Below are 23,417 nucleotides of genomic sequence, written 5' to 3'. Positions count from 1 at the left end.
TGAAGAAGAAGAAGAAGAAAAAAAGAAAAGAAGAAAAAAAAGATGCACCGAGGTAACCAAGGATGCTGGGATCGTTGAGAATATTTCCCGTGGTCGTTGGAAAACGCGAAAAACGGTTTGAAAGAAACTCACCGGGAAAGATGTTACTTAGCCTGGATGCCGAGTGTCCCGGTTGTACGCGATTAAATGTTGCATTCAGTGGGTCGTCCTTGACGAAGGGTGGGAAAGGAGAGCCGGGGGGACGAGAACCGGGTTAATTTCAGCAGAATTGCACCTTTTCGCGGGATTCGACGTTTTGCTCCGTCTTGGTGAACGAATCTGGGTAAATAAAACGCGGTTCGGTTTGTTGCCGCAGAAATTCGGAACGTCATGGAATTCGGAACGTATATCGTTCCGCTGGACAAACTTAACCTCTTTCGGTTATTCTGTAATTCGCAATTTCTACGCCTATGGATTCTCATTGTCAGACCCATATTGGATATATTTACAATCAAACTTTAAAGTGAAATTTCTCAAGAACAAAAGCCAATTTCGATGAAATATTAGAAATTATACCAAATTCTAACCTAAAAGCAATTTCCACGCCTATGGATTCTCATTGTCAGCTCCATATTCCCTATATTTACAATCAAACTTTAAAGTGAAATTTCTCAAGAACAAAAGCCAATTTCGATGAAATATTCGAAATTATACCAAATTCTAACCTAAAAGCAATTTCCACGCCTATGGATTCCCATTGTCAACCTAATTGCTGAAGATCGCTCGATTCGAACTGCGTCCAACGTTAGAAAACGAAACGCGATATCCGGTAAATCGTATCGGAGGGGGGGCAAGCTGTTTCGGAAGCTGTGAACGATAAATAACGATGTTCCACGTTCGTTTGCGCTGCTGGGGAAAAATCGCACTTTCAACTTGAACGTTCTCCCGCATCAAGTTCCACGGAAGGATGTTCGCGAACTTTCCCCTTTGTGAGGAGTTCCCGGGTGGGGATGGTCGCGAGTAATCCAACTTTTTCAGACGCAGCTTAAAACTTGGCGGGACGATCATTTACGAAACGTCGGGGGAATTTATTTAACGCGCTGGAATGCGGTCAATTGAAAACGCGATGCTTCTTTAACGGATAGGGGATGAGGGTTGATAAATCCAGTTGGTTCTCGACTATCTTTCCCCGCTGAACAGTTCGAATCGTATCTCAAGATTCGTTTCTCTCGGAGATTTTGAATGAACTTTCTTATTCTTCTTCCTCTCCTGTTCCTTTCTTTCGCTTGCTTCAACGAACGTGGAAGTCTCGAAGTTCCCCAAGAGATTATCTTCCGGTATTATCGAGCCACTATATTTTCCTACCCTTTAAGAACATCGATTGATTCTCGATTTGTCTTTTTCGATCGAGAAAGAATACCGTGTCGTAACGTAATTAATTCGTTCAAGTAAACGTGATAGGTTCCCATACGTTATTATCAAACTTGGAGGGAAAGTTAAACAATCGTTTCTCAACGTCTCAAAAATATTAAATAAACTTTCTTGATCTTCCACAATCTTTTTTTGTCTCCCTTGAAGAGATGCAAAGTTTAGAATACTCTTAAAAGGTTATCTTCTGGTATTATAGAGGTATCTATATTTTTTCACCCTTTAAAAAATTCGTTTAATTTTCGATCGATTCCTTTTTTGTGTAAAAAAGAAGATCATAAGGAAATTAACTTAACGGTAAAAACATTTTATTCGTATGTTGGCATGCATTATTATCCCACTTGAAGTGAAAGTTTGACAATCGTTTCTCAACGTCTCAAAAATATTAAATAAACTTTCTTGATCTTCCACAATCTTTTTCTGTCTTCCTCGAACAGATGCAAAGTTTCGAATACTCTTAAAAGGTTATCTATATTTTTTCACCCTTTAAAAAATTCGTTTAATTTTTAATCGATTTCTTTTTTGTGCAAAAAAAAATCATAAGGAAATTAACTTAACGGTAAAAACGTTTTATTCGCGTGTTCGCATGCATTATTAACCCAAGTTTGACAATCGTTTCCCAACGACTCGAAGATTTTGAACAAACTTTCTTGATCTTCTACAATCTTTTTCTTTCTTGCTCGATGAGAGATACAGAGTCTCGAAGTTCCCAAAGAGGTTATCTTCCGGTACTATCGAGCCACTATATTTTGTCACCGTTTAAGAACTTCGATTGATTTTCGATTTGCCATTCTCGATCGAGAAAGAGTGCCGTGTCGCGGTGATATTAGTTCCCCGAGTAAACGTGATGCGTTCGCACACATTATTATCAAACTCGGTGTGAAAGTTAAACAATCGTTTCTCAACGTCACGGAGATTTTCAATAAACTTTCTTGATCCTCCACAATCTTTTTCCATCTTTCTTGAAGATATGCAGAGTCTCGAAGTTCCGGTATTATCGAGGATATTTCGTCACCCAAAGCAGACACTTTAAATGTTCATCCACAACTCGAAAAGTAAACAATTGGATTCTTATCCAATAGTCGTTTCATTTTTTCACTGAAAATGAAACACGATTCCTTTAGAATGTATAAACACTTTACTAAATTATATATTCTCCATTTTGGAAAACGAAATGCTTCTCCTTATCCTCCTTTTATTATTAAACTTATATTCTCCTTTTATTATTAAACTTGATAAAAACGTACATTCCTGTGCATTCTTTTATTTATTTTACTGTTTAAAAATTCATCTCCCGATGTACGAACGTGCATTTTCAAATCATCCCTGTATTTTATCGCGATTTCGATCGATTTTCCCTTTTCAATTATAAAAAAAAAAAACTGTCCTGTCGTAGCAAAATTAATTCATTCGGTGAGAACGTTTCGTCGAGCGAACGTGACACGAAACGTCCACACGTTCGTACACATTATTATCAAACTCGTAGGGGAAAGTTAAACAATACGCCACGCGCGATGTGTAAAATTAATCTATTTCGCGTCGACCGCGAATTAAACACGGAGCCAACTTATTCGAAAGTTGTAAACTGAATTGCATTTCCCTCTGGAATCCCGAGGTGTTCTTAATTGAAGGTGAATGATTCAATGGGACGTAGACAAGTTTCAACGATGTCTGTGAGCAAATAAAGAGCTACATCGGTGTACTCGCAAAACCCGAGACCGGCTCTCCTTTGCAAATATTGGTGTTACAACCTCGAGAATATCCACGATTCGAAAGAAATTGAAAATTAACGCTGAATTACTCAGAAAATAATAATAATACGTTGGACACGTTTGCTCCGGTCGTTTAATAAATCGACTGTAAGTTAAGAAAGCTTTACAGAGAAGGTAATGGTAAAAGAAGATTATAAAATGAGTTTGTATCTCGTTCAGATTTAATTAATGGAAATTTGCTTCACGAGGGACATCACCAAAATTTGAATTACCAATTTGAATGAAATTTACGTATAATAGAGTTCTTGGAAAAATATTTCACACGTGTTTCTTTTTATCTGCCATTGTTCGTGTTTAGGGGTTGAAATCAGTTCTGAGATTTGGGGGTGAGAAATACAGTTTCCTCGATATTTCGAAAATTGGTGAGAAGAATGTTGTTTGAAGAAAAATTAAGTACTTTTAAATATTGAATTCAAACAGTACCAAACAGTTTTGTGAAGTAAACAAGTTTAAACAGTTTAGACAATACGTTAAAGAGTTTTCAGTTTTTATACTTGTTTTGTGCAATTGCACTGTTTCCAATCTTCATAAATTTGTCAATATAATCTGTAAAACGATATAGAATATGCGTATATTTTTAATTTTGGTATAACCAAAACTATACTGAAAGATACAACTACCTGAAAACTCTCCATAACTGTTGTTAAATATTCCTTATATTTGATTGATTTCTACAAATGTGCTAATTCAGAAAAGTGATAACTTTATTCGCTGTGTTAGTAGATTTTTCAAACTATTTTGAAATTGAAGAAATAATACCATAAATTTACTAATGTATTGTACCTTGTAAACATTTGGATATCTTTGTAGGCTCATGATGAACGTAGCAAAAAAAATAAAATGAATTCCATACACAAGAAACGAAAGAAGACAGAATGAAGAGAGTGAGAGAAGTAACAGTTACACCTTTTGTATTAATATACTGAATGTAAGATACAAAAATATTTCTAACTACAATTGGTACACCAGGTGTAAGCTTTTATTATATAACGGAATACCTGACTACAATTAGCACACCAGATGTAAATTGTAACGTTATACCTAACTACAATGCAATAGGAACACCCCTTACTTCTTCTATTTCGTCCATGTTGCCTTTCCCTACTCTTGGACATGATTTAAGCACGAAAGAAAATTATTATCGTTCAAATATGTACGATTTATCGTTACACGTGATTCAATATTAATAATTGAAATTTCCAATGAAAAATCAAGAAACGAGTGAACGTGTCTCGTTGATGGTTCAAGTATACGTTTACACATGTCCAGAATTTCATACCTCGTAGTGCCAATGCTTGATGCAGTGTGCAGTGAGGAACGTGAACGAACATTTTCAAACAAGCATCGCCACAGTAACTTGGCTATAGAACCGTTCCGTCCGCAAAGGGTTAAATCGATCTGGAATTACGGGATCCGACTATGGGGCACGGCAGCCAAGTGCCATGTAATCGAATTAGAAGCAACGCAATCCATCGTTCTTAGAACTGTGGTCAATGCATCATGTTACGCGCGTAACAAGAATATACGTAGAGATCACTGTACCGGATCGGTAATAGAATAAATCGAATCGCTGTGAAGCAAATATATAACAAGACTCGCGAATCACTCCAGTGATACAGTTAGAAAACTTCAGTGAGCAAAGTAGGTTTCATGGGAAATATTCCAATGATTTAACTGTGGAAGAGGTTATTTTTGAATAAATTACTTATATCTGTGTGTGTATGTGTGTATATTTATTATGTATTTCTAATTCTTTGAGTATATTATCATCGTTAAATGTATATTAATATTAAATATATATTAATATTAAATATATACATTGAAAAAATATTATATGAATATTCCAGTGACCTAACTGTGGAATAGGTTATTTTTGAATAAATTATTTACATCTGTGTATGTGTGTATGTGTATATTTATTATGTATTTCTAATTCTTTGAGTATATTATCATCGTTAAATGTATATTAATATTAAGCATATACATTGAATAAATATTATATGAAAATTGAAATTAAATTAAAGATAAATGTACATTATATTAAACGTATATTTAACTTTAAGATAATAATTTTAATTTGATTTTAATTTTCATATAATATTTATTCAATACATATATAATCAATATTAATGAAGGTATATTTAATAATGGTAATAAATTTAAGCAATTAGGAACTCGCTCTTTAGTTTAATAAACATACACACGTTGTGTGTGTAAATTTTATTTATTTTATACCGTACAATACAACCATAAGCCACACTTAAAAGCCAAATTCAAAAAGATTAATAGAAATTAAAAATTGTCGTAACTTTAATTATATCATTATCTTTTGCGAGATCATTGTCAACAAAATTTGGAATCCATAGATTTCATTTCTTTAATTTCGTTAAAATAAAGAAGGACCGACCAATATTGTTTCTTTTCTATTTCTTATAAAGTTATCTACAAAAACGAATTACACACATTTCATTTGATTTTTTCTCGAGTATTAAATAAACTTGTTAGTCCATTACGTGAACACTTTTATCTTCTAATTAGTTCACACAACGAATATTCTACCGTACTTTCGATACCCTTCGTCGATCCCTTTCGATGTTAATATTTTTATAAAACTACGACAGAACTTTTCCACCGATGCAACATTTTCAAGAAATTTCCCAAAGACCTTCGGAATCCGTGTCAAACCGCACTTCAACTATCTTGTAACGACAGGTTAGCATGTCCATAGACACGACATGCAAATATCTAATCAGAAAAGATTTTTAATACGAAACGTATCTCTCTTAGGTGCCTGGATGGGTCGTATAAGAATTTATCTTTTACCATTGAATCGATATCTACGTGTACATATATAAATATAAATATAGTCGTGTCCGTTCGATACCGTGTCGCGGAAAAACCGGTCGAGCGATTGCAATGTACCTCGAAGTGCATGGAATAGGTTTTGCAGAAAAACGCACACGACCAAAAATTGTTACAAATTAAATTTGAAAGCTTTTTCGTTCCATAGAAGTTTTCGATAGAATCGATAGTAACCGAGATGAGTGAAACACAGTTCAATCCGTCTGTTTGTTACCACGTCACGTGAAAGCGGCTCAAGCGATTGGAATGAAGTTTGCAGTATAGTGATAGGATAATCCTAGAAAATTCTTTTCAAAATGGGTAGTTGTGTGACCACCGATCGTGGAGTATACGGTATCTTGCTCGCCAGTTGCTTTTACAGAGAAAAAAAAAGTGGAGAAAGATCAACAGACTCGATTAAGGTTCACTGTTTTATTTTACATAATATTTCTATTATTTTACATAATAGAACAACAGTGATGGGAATAATACCGATTCGATACTGTCAACCGGCCCGTAAACTACAATATCAAACAATATCAAACGATATCAAACGATATCAAATTATATCAAACGATATCAAACATATAGGTAAAGAAAAATTCTCCGCCACGTGAACCGATTAAGAAACAAAAGTGTTCACATAAGAGAATGTTTACTTACACATTGAATGGTATGTTTAAACGGTTACAAACGATAGAGAATAGGGAGCGAAATACTCGGAATTGTACAGAAGAGACCGAGGGTACATTTATTTTTAAAGATTGTGTGCGGCCCTTTTCAAATGCGCGATAACAGCATGTGTTCGTGGAAGATTTAGTACGGATGCAACGAACGAAGAGATAGTTGAAATGTGAGCATGGAATAACGAAACACTTTTTGGTCTATTTGTTTGAAATATATTGCCAACCGAACGTTTCGACCTCGTACTATTCCTACAAAAGTATGTAACAAAAGTTACTGGAAATTGTATTTAAACATTTTCTTTTCGTGTAAAAATCTTCTATAAAATCTATATCAGTGGAGATGTCAATTTGAATCTTCCTTTTAAAAAATAGCTAAAATAGCTATAGCTGAAATCATGGATGGTTAGGTTCAGTATTCCGAATGAGAAGCACTATCGTATCTTCGTTTTTGTGAAAGTCCATTAGAGTAGAATGTTCGTCGTATCTTCGTTCTTGTAAAAGTTCATTAGAGTAGAATCTTCGTCGTATGAACAAATTGGGAGACGAAAGTGTTGGTATAAGAGAATTTTTACATAATAGAACAACAGTGATGGGAATAATACCGATTTGATACTGTCGACTGGCCCGTAAACTATAATATCAAACAATATCAAACGATATCAAACAATATCAAACGATATCAAACGATATCAAACGATATCAAACAATATCAAACGATATCAAACATGTAGGTAAAGAAATATTCTCCGCCACGTGAACCGATTAAGAAACAAAAGTGTTCGCATAAGAGAATGTTTACTTACGCATTGAAACAATAAGCGGTTAGCACTCGGGTTTATTTAAAATTTATACAATCTAAATTCAAATTCAAATTAAAAAAAAAAAAGAAAGAAACAAATCCACGTTCTCAGAGTTTGCTCTCACGATCGACGAGGAGCTTCACTTTTGTAAGTACCAGTAAATGATGTTCCATTGTTATACATTTGTCGACGTCACGCGTTCCCTACGCCCATTTTCTTTCAACCGATCGCCACAGATTACCCGGCTATATTTTTACGAAATGCTCCCCCATTCGTGCCAATTACGGATCAGCGATAATTTCGTCCGACCTCGAGTTTGATTGAAATAAATTTAACCGAGGTTGCTCCGGTTTCGGGGCAACCGATTCGATCCCGCTGCTTTTCAACGGCTCGTCCTTTTTATAAATTCGATGCGAAGCGATATTATGCAAAAGCTCCCAGTTATTTCCGACGGATCCGAGCCGAGTTTAAGAATACCCGGAATGAGCTGAATCAATAAATGGCCCCGATGATAAGGCGACCCACGCCGAAATACTACAAACGACTGTTTCCACGTCCATCTCTTCCTTCTCACTTTCTCACTTTCTCTATTTCTCTCTCACACTTCCAAATTTTACGTCACAGCGAAACGATATTCAAGAAGATTAAATTAACTGGCCCGTATCGAGTTTCGTTGCACCGCTTGCGCTCGTCCTTCGCGATCCTTGCCACGTTCTTTCGACGCGGTTGGGTTGTTATTTTCTTTTTTTCTTTTTTTTTGTAACCGTCACGGTACGGTATAAAAACTTAAAGAGGATTTCTTCCGCAATTTACAATCTGTCAAGTAAGAGAATGACCGGCGTAACTTTTGTTTGAATCCCGTTAGCAAGATAGCTGCGGCTGGATTACACACAGCAGTGATTCTTAACCAACGTTGCACGTTGCACCGTGATGCAGTTTACCACGGTGCAGGCCGGAGCCCGAGCCAGGTGAAATGAAAATAAGTGGCGACCGTTTGAAATAATATTTCAGCCTATTATTTCCTGGGACGTTATTCGAAAATTATGGAAATATTGATAGGCTTGAAATAACCGATAGATATCCTGGGTATTATTAACGGTTATTATGAAATAAAGGTGATATTTATCGTTTAAAATTTATCATTGGCGAATCAAAGTTAGAAGTGCACTACACGGTACAACTACAAGTATACTAATGTCTTTTTTCTTCATCGAGGTATAATGTACTCATTTTAATAACGCGAAGAGATTTGCACTATCTTGTGCAAGATTGTAAACACATTTGTTGTTTCTTAAGACTATCTTATTACCTCGTAAATGGAATTTTCCGAATTTCTAGCATCAAAGAAACAGAAATTTATTTAGAAAATCAAAGAACTGTGAATAATACGAGACTTAAAGAATGATAAATTACGGTGGTAAATATATTTAATAGCAAGATCGTACAATCCTTGGAATTATGTAATATAATGTAATCCTTGGATGAAAATTTCTTAATTTCCATAGAGATTAAAATGATTGATAAAATTATTTTGGATTACTGTCAAGTGTTGGATTTTCTCCTCGAAATTGTGCCGCGAGCGGAAGAAAGATGAACAATCTCCTAAACTATATCGTGAGCTTAAAAAGAACAGGGATCACCGCGTCAGATTCACGTCTGACACTGATAAGGAATTTTACTTAAAAAATAGGTCACAAATGTCCCAGGACTCTAAGGAATATTAAACGAAAGTCGGTTATTTTTTACGCTTTTCACGATAATAAGATACATATATTTTCACGAATATTATCAGCTGTTGTACGAGGCTTGAATGTAAACGAATAAATTTACGTAAAGAATGTGAACAAACAATACGAGTGAACGATACAAAAGAATAATACGAATAAAAGTTTACTCAACGCGAATGAAACAACCTCGATCAAGATCAATGTGATCAAGACACACTTATTTGAATTTATGAAATTGAATTCATGAAAATTGTTACACGTTCGTGGTCCGATTTTCGTTGATTTATTCGACACTGGTGTAGAATTCTTCGCACTTTCGATCCGAGAAATAATTATGCCGGTCACGTTCATCTTGAACAGGCCGTATAGAATTAAATCGGAAATAGAAGTAGCGACAAGCACCTGTGAATGCCGAGTCGAAGGATTTTAATTAGTTCGATCTTGGCGGGTTATTATTCCTCGAAAAGGTCAACGCCGGAAGCATCGATCAGTAATTGAATTCCAGCACAAAAGCTTCTTGATTGGCTCCGATGCTCGGAGCTGAGCAACTTCGGTGACTGTCTTAAGTCCGGGCCAATTCAGAAGACGATTTATTTCATAACGACGAAAGCCCAATGGAAATTCTACGTCCCGGTACACGGTTGTTCGTTGGTGAATCGAGACGTTTTTCTTTTTTCTTTTTTCTTTTTTTTGCAATACAGAAAACGTCGGGACGCGTCGAGGTGAATTCTCTCTTTTCGTCGCGCGATTTTATCGTATCGCGGTCCGATTATAAAAAAAATCGGTGAAGTAACACGGTCGTATATCGTCCGTGAAGATCCGTAAACACAGGAAGTTTACGCTGGCGATTGCAAATACTAGGATTTAAATAACGTCGCATTTCTGTTGCAGTATTTGCCCACCCTTATCGAGTGTGTCCCGTTCTCGGCAAATAACGAAACTGCCATTATTGTCCAACAAAAACTCTACTGTTTTTCAACAAATAGGAAAAATTTCAAGAGTCGACCGATAGAACAAATATCGTGACGCGTTCCGAATCAGAATGGTGCAATTAACCCATTCGTTATGACAGGTGTACGTCATTTCGAGTGTACATAAAATTTTCTGTAATCTATAGGGATTATTGTCTATAGAAATTATATTGTAGGGATTATAGTCTATAGAAATTATATTGTAGGGATTATAGTCTATAGAAATTATATTGTAGGGTTAATAGTCTATAGAATTTATAGTTTATAGAAATTATAGTTCATAGAGACTATAGTCTATAGAGATTATATTCTATACGCATTACAGTTTATAGAAAGTATAATTTATAGAGGCTATAGTCCATAGGGATTATAGCCTATAGAAACTATACTCTATAGGGATTATAGTCTACAGAGATTACAGCCTATAGAGTTTATAGCCTATAGAAACTACAGTCTATATAGATTATAGCCTATAGAAACTATACTCTCTAGGGATTATAGTCTACAGAGATTACAGCCTATAGAGTTTATAGCCTATAGAAACTACAGTCTATATAGATTATAGCCTATAGAAACTATACTCTATAGGGATTATAGTCTACAGAGATTACAGCCTATAGAGATTATAGCCTATAGAAACTACACTCTATAGAGATTATACTCTATAAGAACTATACAGATATAGGGATTATAGTCTACAGAGATTACAGCCTATAGAGATTATAGCCTATAGAAACTACAGTCTATAGAGATTATACTCTATAAGAACTATACAGATATAGGGATTATACTCTATAACAACTACACAGATATAGGGATTATACTCTATAAGAACTATACAGATATAGGGATTATACTCTATAAAAACTATACAGATATAGGGATTATACTCTATAAGAACTATAATCTAAAGTATCACAAATTTTGATACATATGATTATTAATCACTATTACGACGTTCAAGAATAGCTCAGAACTCGAAAGATATCGTCGAACGTCATAGAAGTGCAGTATAATTTTCCAATATCATGTCACGACCTACATCCAAGTATTGAATGTCAAATAAACAGATTTGTATCGTATTTTTAACGTAGTCAACATTTTTCCATTCGTTTCCTTGTCAAGGGAAGACGGTTCCTCGATCTGATTTTCTATTTTGTTTCGATCAGTCGGCACAACACGTGTTCGAACAATCGATTACACGATCGGTTGAATTAACGACAAATTGAACGCCATTACGATTCAACGACAACGAGCAACACGATCGAAGCGTGTTATTTTTTCGAAACGTCTGCCAAGAATATTCAAACATCGGTCGTGTAATTTGGCAAGGGACCAAGGCTGTGAATGACGTGTCGTTGTAAAAAATTTCTGTTAGTCGTGGTAACATTACAAATGAATCATTCGTCTCTCGGATCTCTAGTGACCTAGACGTCATCGCGCAAGGATTAAAATCGAATTGGGTCTCATTCGATGAGTCGTTTAAGTTCAAGCCATGAACTTTTCTCGTGTCGTGACAATACGACAATGTCACCATCAAACGACATTAATATCCGATGACACAAACACGCGAAATGAAATATCGACACGTGGCAGAGGAACAAGAATAAACGAGACGACCAGAGGAACTGCCGGATATTATTATATTCGGTGGTTCGGAAAGTCGTTCTCCAAAATGGAGAATATACAATTTAATCGAATATTTATACACTCTAAAAAAAAATCGTATTTCATTCTCACCAAAAGAAAAAAAAACGAAATGACTCTCCGAACAACCCAATACAATATTATTACATATCAGTGTGTCCATGTTGAACGATAGCTTACCTATTTGTAAAATAAAAAATTTCGGAATATTTCTAACACGTGAATACCCTTCCTCGAGATTATTTCGAGAGATTATTTACGAGAACGTTAATTTCATAACTTGAGAGTAATTGAAGAATTTTGTTTACTATACAAATTTCAAAGAAATAAAATTGTTATACTTAAGCTCAAAAATTAATACTTCTCAACTATACAAATTTCAAAGAAATAACATTGTTGTACTTAAGCTCAAGAATTAATACTTCTCAACTATACAAATTTCAAAGAAATAAAATTGTTATACTTAAGCTCAAAAATTAATACTTCTCAACTATACATATTTCAAAAAAATAAAATTATTCAATATTCTTAAGCTCAAAAATTGATACTTTTCAACTATAAGAATTTCAAAGAAATAAAATTGTTATACTTAAGCCCAAAAATTAATACTTCTCAACTATACAAATTTCAAAGAAATAAAATTGTTATACTTAAGCTCCAAAATTAATACTTCTCAACTATACAAATTTCAAAGAAATAAAATTGTTGTACTTAAGCTCAAAAATTAATACTTCTCAATTATACAAATTTCAAAGAAATAAAATTGTTATACTTAAGCTCCAAAATTAATACTTCTCAATTATACAAATTTCAAAGAAATAAAATTGTTATACTTAAGCTCAAGAATTGATACTTCTCAATTATACAAATTTCAAAGAAATAAAATTGTTATACTTAAGCTCAAGAATTGATACTTTTCAAGTATACAAATTTCAAAGAAATAAAATTATTCGATATACTTAATCTCAAAAATTGGAAATTAATCGAAAGAGGGTTGATTGGTCAATGGCAAGTGTTCGATGGAAAATTTTAATCGACGAGATTGCATTTTTCCGAGATAATACGAGACAGTCGCTTCTAGGAAAGGTGGTTTCATTGTTGGAACACGATCGAGGTGCCTACGTATCGTTAACTGTGTGAATTCCACCGTGGCTTCACGGCACCGAAAGCATTAGCATAGGTCGTGTGAAGCCGAGTGGCTAAGGAATTATTCAAATTTTCACAACAAAAGGCAGGAAGATAGCGAGTAACTTCTGGTGTGCATCGACGAGCTGGTAGATTCGCGGGGACAGACGTTCAATTTCCGCCTATACCGGGCCACAATTTTCTTAAACCAACACAGAGAAACAGGATCCCGGCGATAACCATAACGAGAGTTTTATCCCGAGGCAGAAAGACTCGTTGGACTCTATGGGTTGCTGACGCTTCGTTGATCCTCTAAAGACTGCGTTCTTCGGCGCAGCCACTATATTTGAATAATTTCAGCTTCTAGTAGACACCTGGGTGCGCCGCGAGCGTGCCCCGGGTCGTAATAAGTATTGCGTTTCCATTGAATCGACCCAGTCGTCCATTCCTTGGAAGTGTATCGTCCGGTTAAATGGATCCGGAAGATTCTACCCTGTTCTTGCACGAAAGTGAAGTTAAATTTCAAGACTAATCGCAACCGATAGAGATACAAAATTGTCTGGATCAATTTGTTACGTTTTTCGGTTGTTGCGATCAACCTGATGTCGACGGAAAATTATTCCCAACAGTTTTTCGAATTACTCACATGGAGTAAGCACTGTGTAAAATTTATTCAAATTGGAAAAATGATTGAGGAAAAATATTAAGTGTATCGATGAATTTTATTTCTTTGAAATATGTATGATTGAAAAATATTAATTTTTGAAATTAAGTATACGGAATAATTTTATTGCTTTGATATTCGTATAGTTGAAAAGTATTAATTTTTGAGCTTAAGTATAACAATTTTATTTCTTTTAAATTTGTAAAGTTAACAAAATTCTTCAATTACTCTCAAGTTACGAAATTAACGTTCTCGTAAATCGCGGTTCAATTGATCTGAAAATAATTCCTCGCAAGGAACTAACCGAGAAAGATAAAATAAACATGTTTCTTTGATTGCTCGCTCTACGCAGGAGACGATCACTCGAAAGAATTGCCTAGTCTTGGAACGCTTGATAATCCAGAAACGTGTAATCCCGCTATTGTATTTCCGTATTTAAGTGAAATTACTCTTAAAGGTGAATTCATCGTTGTTCTGAAAGACAAACGACAACTGGGGTTAAAAAGTTGAGTGCCGTCGGGACAATTAAAAGTTAATAGCTTAATAACAAGCCCCGAGAGAACATAAGCAATTCAAACGAAACAATGGCCGCTTTCGCGGGCGAACGATGGCAAACCTGAAAGATAGTCCTGCACATTTTGTTATTTTTATTCCACCATTCCGTGTAACGTCATTCTCTAACGACAAAGTTTCCCTTATTTTTACATGTAAAGGTAAACATTTATTTACCGCTGGAGATACGAGAAAATTAAACCTGCAAAGAGATGAAATAGGAAGTGTCGTTTCTAATTTGAAACAGATTCATTGTGCCTGTGTGTGTCTGTGTATACGCGTGTTTTTTTATCCAAGATTCTGTTGGTCTGAATGCAACTGACAGTAACTACCTGTCGATGAAATTCATTTTTCCGTGGCACGCTACTGCAACGTAGCGACACGGATCAAATCAAAATTGACAAACTGCCGGTAGTAGCAGGCGGTTAATAGCAACGCGATAGCATGTCAGAGGGTGGTAGCACCGATCTATGGGGTCAGTGGATAGGGGTGATGCATGGCGACAGTCCGAGAATATATTTGAACGAGCGTTTAACGCAAGCATAACCGACGTGAACCGTGTTTCAGAGAACGAGCACCAACTTGTGGGGCGAGTGGATGGGCGTGATGCACGGTGACGAGGTGGAGTACGTGTTTGGGCATCCCCTGAATTCGACCTTGGTGTACAGCGACAATGAACGGGACCTGTCCCTCAAGATGATAGTGTTATTCTCGAAGTTCGCCTACTTGGGGTAAGTTCCCAACCGTTGCCGAGATCGAGTCAATTTAATACGTTATTACTACCACGAATACCCGACCGCCTAATCGTGAAACGAAAAAAACTCGTTTCCTGTAACTCGAAGGGACGCAACTCGGAGAGACGCAACTCGGGGAGGGACACAACTCGGAGGGATGCAACTCGGAGGGACGCAACTCGCGAACTCCAATCGTTCACCAACTTGTGTTACGTAAATCGGGAGTTACGGTCTTTCGAATTGCGTCACTGTCGCGATGAACGAGTGATAATAATAGTAATAATAATAATAATTCATTTACAAGCTCGAGAACCCATTTGTGCGAACAGATGCGAAAGAAAAGACACGCGTACGTACGAAAAGATTGAAAAGGGACAGAAAAGAGGTGAAACAAATATATAGAAAAAGATACAAATGTAAGGATCGAGCCACGATCGAACTGGATGACCGATAAGTAGTCGGGAATCTTGGTTTTTCATTTACCTGTACCAGAATCGTGAAATTGAAACGTTCCTTATGACAGAAAGTATACTTTCAACGGGAGAAAATATTTGTTTAACGGGCTAAAATTTTGATCGAATTAAACCAATACGAAATTACGTACGACCCAATTCGTCGTAGATTATTGACCGAAGTGGAGACAATTTTCTTTCGAGACCAATTTGATTCAGGTACTACCTTGTTACGCGAGAGAGGTTCCCAACGACGTCGAGTACACAGAATATTAGGGGGAGGATCGATTTAGCTTTCAACGAAATGAAATTATCGATCCACGATGTTTACGTTGCACGCATTTCGGTCGAACCGAGACATTATTTTAAGAACTATCACCGTACACCGGGTTGCATACATTTCTGTCGTTCGAGGGGACGCAAATCCCCTTTCCATTTCTCGACGAGCTTCCAGTTATTACGCTCTTGAAACGCTAGATGGCGCTACAATAACAATGAGACGTAGGAGAGCCGAGAATCCACGGTCCAGCCAATCGCACGACAGAGAATCTAACCTATAAGCTTCGTTCAACGAGACAAGACAACCCGAGGTAAACTGAACCACGAAAACGAGAATTATTCCACAGACGGATACAAATTAAAATTTAAATAAGATTCCATTCGTGTACAATAGTAAACTGTAGCAGAATGAAAGTAGAAGTGAAACCAAATTTGTCGATTTTTCGATCGTGCGTGAAACAATTGTTCACGAATCGCAATTTGGAGAAACTGCTTAGAGAAGTGCGTTTCTGAATTTTTCGTACTCAAGGTCCTTCGAAGGTCATGGTTCTCAAACACCATTACATTAAAAAAAAAAAAAAACACCATACAATTCGGATCGAAAGAACGTACAGTGACCTTAAAAATTCCGAAAAGTTGATTTTGAGAAATTTCGCACGTCGTGACGGTTTCCCATTTCGAATCGAGAGATTCCGAGTGCTCCAGTTAAATGGAACGCTCACTCTGTACATATATTTAAATCATTCGATTAATATTAAATTTAGCGACGTTTCGACATTTTCCGAAAGTTCACTCAATTGTCTGGCAGCGGTTGATTCTTCCTTGGTTATTTAAATCCGTCTTCCAACGGTGGTTGTTGGGAATTATTGCATTTCGTATTCTAGTCTGACCTCGTTTGAAATAGAATCCGGTTAATAAGAAACCGTAAGAATTTCGCTGAAGGGACGAGGACCTAACTCAAGGGTGAGGGGGAGGGTGGAGGAGATCCGGGCAAGAAATTTGACTTGCACAGAGGGAAGTCGTTTTAAAAGCGTTTGAAGTTCGTCAAGAAGAATTTTGAAACTTGCATTTTACGCGGAGTGGAAGAATCTCGGACCGTTTAATTCTTAAAGTGGGTAACGTTTCGATCGAAAAATTACCATTCGTTGAAACTTCTTGCAATGTTCTTTTCTGCTGAAAATCGAGATTTCTTAGCGCGAAGAACCAAAAATTTCTTAAATCTTACTAAAAATAGACAAGGACACCGACAAGGACGTTCTTCGGTTCCAAAAGTGGCACAAAAATTCTATTATATCCGAGGACAATTAATAATTCTGCAAAAATTATTCCTATACTCATTAGCGTAGCTAGACTACCAACGAGAAGTCAACTGGTGGATTAATTCCGAACAAAGGTTCGTTGTAGTTGGCCACAACAATTAAACATTAACGATCCGGCGTGGAATACGTTCCACAAGGGTTTTCAATCCGGGTTACACGGAAAGTGAGGAATTATTTATCGAAGCCGATACAAAGAGCTCGATACGTCATATGTCGGCTGGATATCATCTATCAGCCAACAGCAATTTCTTTTCCTCTATGATTAGCTGCTTATTCGAAAGCTTCTATTCAGCAGTAGGAAGTTTATTAATTTTTTCAAGGTATTCATTATCGGAAATTAATTATCGCGATTTTTTATCTTCCTGCTGGTTAACCTGTGCTGTTTTAATGGACGTACAATATCTACCTACAAAAATCTTGCCATAACTTTTGTTACAAGTATCAGGTTATTGTTCTATGACAAGAATCGGGTTGTTTCAAACAAATTAGAAATATCATCGTTTTTTAACTAATCAAACTTTAGTCGCGCAATAAATAACGATGGAAGAATTTTATTACGTTTATATTGTACCCCAATTGTATTACTTATCAATAATTATTTCAAATAATAAATATTTAAAGGTACCCTATATAGATCGTATCGTTTCCATCGTTCTAATTTGATTTTCGTTCGTCGAAAAGCTCGCGCGATTCCACGATGACTTTTTTCAAATCGCAGTAATTAACAAAAAAAGATCGGTCTCTCGGTGACTGATCGACGAATGGAAATTTACTGCGCAAATATTTGACAGGTACTTTGCGTCCGTCATGAAAGACAGACGTGCCGTGCTCTTCAATAATTAATATACCACTCCGACCGAGTGGACGGTTCAATTTGTTAACCAGGCGCAGATTGTTATCAACATTAAACGAGGCTGGTTAACTGGCGATGCTCGCGACGTGTACATGTAACTTAAATTAATTATCTATGAAACCATTTTTTCCACCGACTCGAATTACTACTGGATAATCAACAGCACCGGTACGAATTCGACGTTTCTCTACTTCTAGAACGCAAAAATAAAGCGTTTCATTGTGAATTTTGTAACCAGTACTATCTATTTATACATATTTCAAGAAAATATATAATTTATTTCTGAAAAATAATTATTTCTAAGAAAACCTTATCGAAAGAAACGTGTCTCCGAAATGCCTCAGTAAAAGAAAAACAAGCGCTCCTTGCTTTTTAAATTTTATTGGTCGGAAACAAAAAAAAAAGTAGCATAATCTTGTGTATTTATGAATATAATTATGGCCAAGGACATGTGAACAACAAAAAATTGACGTGGGAACATTATTGAAATGATCGCAAAGTAGCAAAATTTTACAAAAAAAGGAAATTATTTTTTTAAGTAAATTATTAGAATTTCAATATCTAATAATTTACCATCTCTAGAAAACCACAAAATGTTGGTGGTGCCCTAAAAAACATCCACACAATCTCTAACTATAACTTTCTCTACCTCCTAAGTAGATGATACACGACGACGTACCTAACACATTTCCTGTTATGACATGAATTTATTTTTACAGGAAGCCGACCGAGGAGTCTTCTGACTGGCCGCCATATTCGAGGGATCAACCGCAGTACTATATTTTTGACGCAGAGAAGACCGGCCTAGGCAAAGGTCCACGTACTACGTCGTGTGCCTTTTGGAACGAATTTCTACCAAGGTTGAAGGGAATGCCAGGTAACGCAGCGGACGCTAAATTCAACAGCGTTTTACCGTCCCGAAATTTCTCTCTCTCTCTGTTTTTCGTTAGTTATGGAAGGAGAGAGAGAGCAGAGCAGCAAGCAAGCTTCCCCGTTGCTCCCTCCCCCCCTTTTGCTCCTATGTTCCTCCCCTTTTCTTCTGTTAATTATTCTAAGCTAACTTTTACACCATTTCCGTGTGTCCATTTCTCGTGGTTCGTTGCTATCTTTTTTATACATTTTTAATTTTCTTTCATTTTCCTGGCAAGTCTTTTCATTTTCCTTCACCCTTTTGGTGGTTTAGAAATTTTCTCCTGTTTGAATCTTTTGAGTTACATACCTTCCCTGAATCTTAAAAAGCCAACCGTAGAAAAGATTTTGAAAGAGCAGTTTGTTTTTTTGCGAGAGCACATTTTATAATTTTCAAAGTTTGTATAATATTTTTGTCATCTTTAATATTTCTTCGAGTGCTAATTAAAATTTTCTTTTCTAAAATTCGAGGAAAATTGTTGGAAAAAATGCGCGAGAGAAAAATTCGTCCAGTGCCAAAGTTTCCACCAAACGGAACGGCGGGGATTCGAAACCCGGTCGTCCGCGTGGAAAGGAAACACACTAGCGCTGCGCCATCGAGTCTACGCTACGAACTTCGTCTACTTCGAGTATGTTTATCGTCACGCGTGAAGTTGCTTCCGACTCTCGGTACACTTGTTTTTTATTTCTTTGTCGAACATCTCGAAGAGTTCTCCTTTCGGAAAAGCAGGCAAGCTCGATGCTTCGTCTTACAATTATCTCTCGTAACTACGAATCAGAGTTTCGATAAATAATTCAAGCCGCTCCGATCGATATCTGGGAGATTTTCCACGCCAGCTTTCCGTGTTTCATTATCCCGACCAGTGTTGTGGCGTGACGCGTTCCAGTACGCGTGGACTCGTTTCGCATTCCCATGCATAATTCTCTGCTTTTGTTTATTCGAGATCGTTTCGGATTAATCCTATTGTTTGGTCGAAACGAACAGCGTTTCCTCTTCCTCGTTTCGTTTGTATTCTCTGGAAAAATTTCCCCACCCCCTTCCCCTCCCACGTACCCCATCCCCAATCGATGATTCAATTTTTCAGACGCGTTTCAATTCGCATCTTTTCATAAAAACAATTGTGAATGAAACGGTGTCGGTAAATGCAAATGTTTCGTTAGCACTGGCAACAATCACGTCAAGATTACATTTGGGTACATCGTCGTTCAGAAATCTTAAGACAATTGCTAAATATGACATTGATACATGAAAAGCATTGGTACACTTGTTAAAAGTAAAATAATCAGATACGTAACTTAAGCAACCACAGTTCATTTGTTCGTAAACGTTTTGCCTAAAAATCTGGTTCAAGTTTCCGTTTGGTGCGTAGCTAAAACACTGAATGGTGTAAACATAAAAATCTGTCCACAGTTGTGAAGAATTCCAATGCATTTTCAACGAAATATTAGAGCAAGCATCAAACACGAATCAACGACAATTCGAAATTTACAAACCACATTGAAACACTTCGATGTCGATAGGGTAACTATCCTAACTAAAGATACTTATGAAATGTGCAATACAGTAATGATAACTTTCCAAATGAACAATTTTTAACTGAAAGTGTCACTTAAACCGTAACAAAGTTGTAAAGATTTATAAGTTTCCCGATTGAAAGAAATGTTTAATCGTTAAAATTACTCCCAAGACTTTCAAACGACAATACAAGTCTTCCACAGCGAAAGTTGTAGTTCCAGTTGCGGCCACGTTCGGTCCGGAACACCCGCGAGAAGAACAAGGGAATACGTTCGACAATTGGTATTCTCTTCGAAGAACAAGAATTAATGGATTTTTTCGTACACGGTTGGAAGCACACGCTGCACTGAGAAAACGCGCGGGACGTCTTCGAATGCAATTTTTACGGTGACGGTCCGGGTCACTCGATCTAGATCGCTCCTTTTGAAAACTGATCAACCGGGCATCGATCCATGGGAAATAGCTTGACCGCAGAAGGCACGAGCCACTCGCAATTCCCAGATTAATATTGGAAAAGCGAATACAGCGGATCGGTCTTCTTTACAAATTCGTTCGCGGGTCCTATAGAAGTTGTCTGACCGCAAAACGACCGAATCCACTGCCGAGGGTACCATCATCGATCACTGTCGCATCGAGCCAGCCCCCCCGATTTCAAAGCTGAAAACTACTCGTGTATTGTCAACAATCGTAAATACTTAAAGCCAACTTGATTCACGGTTTCACTTTCGCTCGAGAACCTTAAATTAACCGAGCCATTTCAACGCACCGACAACCACCAATTTTCTACCGGTGTTAATTAACACGACACTCGATTCCCCTTTAATCGTATCTAAATCACCAGCTTCCCGGTTTCTTTTAATAACAACAATTTCCAGATCGTTCAACGCGAAACCGGAAAATGGCGTACACCGTCGGTTCCAGCCGTTTGGGCGTAAATCAAGATCGCGTGAGTCGCGCGCCATCGATCTTTCACACTTAAGATGGCTTCCTCGTGTCTCGGATCGAAGAGTGGGAAATTTTTACGAATTTTTCTTCTTTAAAAAAACAAGATACTCGAGTGTATTAGCAATTCGTGTGTAGGTAACTGACGTCTCGATTGAACGAAATAACACTGCCTTGAAAAGATACAATGATTTCAACTACTAGGTTTCCCCTGTCGGAAAATAGAAATTTCCTAAACAAGTTAAAAATTGAACCATCCAAGAAATCTTCTCCGTATCGGATAATTTTTTATCCAATGACCAACGCGTTATCAGAGATCCTAAAGCGTCTACTTTTACATAGAAAAGATTATCCTCGATAAGTATTGCTCACGAGCGTTCAAACTCGCTGTAATTTTTTAATTTTTTCCGATCGGTTGAAAGGGTGAAGAATCTCGGATTTTTCGCGCGGGAGATTTCGAACTCGTTAAACGGGGAGTTAATAGCGGTGTTCCGATTCGCGTGGCGGGTCAGACCAGAAGCGAAATTGCACGATTTTTCGCGACGTCCGTGTGCCCTAATGGCGAGCCGGCAACCTGTTAATCTCGAGGAAACGATCGACGGTGATTTTAACGAGGCTGGGAACTCGGTTCTCTCTTCCTCTCCTCCACTAGCGTGTAACCTCTTGATTTCAAACGCAAACTTCTCTTTTCGTTAACTCGACAACACGTGCACTCGCTCGCTTGTTATTTCCCGTGGATCCCCGCTTAGCGTTCACCGTGGATCAAACTTGCCCGGCCGGAGGCAAATATTTGTACGCGCAGTTTGAAAAACAAGCAACACGGTCCGAAGGAAGCACGATTACCACCCGCGGACTCGGCACGTGGAAATTACAAACGCGGCACGGCTTTCACCTGAGAGGGTCGGAGACAGATCGGAACGGTGCCGTGGAAAACGGAAACTCGTTATCCTTCGAAGAGATCGCCGCGTTTTTCCTTCTTTCTTATCCGCGCAACGCAATTTCGCGCGAATTCCAACCGCGTCGCGGGCACAGATTACAAAGAACGTCTGCGAGAACTACTTTTTTCCTTCCATTTACTTTCTAACCTTTTTTTTTTGATTTTTTTTTTTTTTGGTTCATCAGTGGTTCGAAGTTGGGTAAAGGAAGCGGGAATATCGGAGACCCGACGAACGTGTCAGCCGCGATTCGAGAAAAGTGTTAACAATTTGGAAATAAAATTTATTTTACGCGTTTCTTTCCGATCTGATTCGAAATCGTGTCATTTTTTCTGTATTCAGTTTCCGTATGTTGTCGAGACGTTATCGATCCTTGAATTGTCGTAACTTTATAGAAATATAATTAGAGAATAATCTTCGTGGGGTAATTTTAAAGATGGAACCCCTCTACTTTCGTGTCACAAGTTAAATCCCCTTGATGATCCTCTTACGATAGAAAACGATTAATAAACATGAAGATGGTTCGTTTCGAGAAATTCGAAAATTTCAAATCGCTCGCAATTTTTCCAGAAATTATTTATGCGTCCAAGGTTATCGTAAACTCGAACTACGAGTTTAAAGTTTTTCCCGATGTAAAAGGATTTTTACATTACAGGGTTCGATCTTTGTGAAAATTAATGTAGAACTATTGGCTTGTTCGAAAAGTCATTTTATTTTCCAAAATGGAGAATATATAATTTAAGAAAATGTTTATACACTCTTAAAAAATCGTGTTTCATTTTCACTAAAAAAAGAAACGAAATGACTTTCCGAACAACCTAATATTTTCAAGAAAATTACAACAATTCAAAAATCGATAGCGTCACGGTCAAGGGTAAGGAAACTTTCGAGTTTAATGTGTATAAATGTTTACAAGTAAGTGACATTGAAATATCTAGAGCAGATAACGAAGGAGAGCAACGAGAATTTAGAAATTAGAACCATTGAAGAGCTTTCACCATTTTTTCATTAGCTTCGATTAATTTTGAAGACGTTTGCACTTTAATAAGGACTCCTTAAGGTAGTAGTTGTAAAAGCGGATGTTCATTACGACTAAATACCTTCATTTATTAATTAGAAGTGAATATGATACGGCATCCACTCGTAGAGCTCTGTCCGAAAGAAGGTTACCGTCCCTTGATTTAAAGCTTTCGAATATTTATACCGCTCCGAACGAACACGAAACGAATTCTCTCTGTTCTTGACTGGCTTCGCATAGCTCTAGCTAATGAACAACGCGGTTGGGA

The 23,417-nt window shown here is 37.0% G+C and overlaps 1 protein-coding gene across 1 annotated transcript in view; it reads left to right on the top strand.

The window, feature by feature from the left end:
* The window catches only part of Ache-2 (acetylcholinesterase 2), a 256,587-nt gene that overhangs the window by 225,987 nt on the left and 7,183 nt on the right, over positions 1 to 23,417 (top strand). Inside the window, exons 4-5 of the mRNA XM_076324138.1 lie at positions 14,760 to 14,923; positions 18,549 to 18,706. Of these exons, the coding sequence (XP_076180253.1) occupies positions 14,760 to 14,923; positions 18,549 to 18,706 (322 nt within the window). The remainder of the gene's footprint in view (positions 1 to 14,759; positions 14,924 to 18,548; positions 18,707 to 23,417) is intronic.

The sequence above is a fragment of the Ptiloglossa arizonensis genome, chromosome 12 (genome assembly GCF_051014685.1).
Source record: "Ptiloglossa arizonensis isolate GNS036 chromosome 12, iyPtiAriz1_principal, whole genome shotgun sequence".
NCBI lineage: Eukaryota > Metazoa > Arthropoda > Insecta > Hymenoptera > Colletidae > Ptiloglossa > Ptiloglossa arizonensis.
The sequence above is the reverse complement of the archived record's forward strand: the minus strand, read 5'-3'. Positions and strand labels throughout refer to the sequence as shown.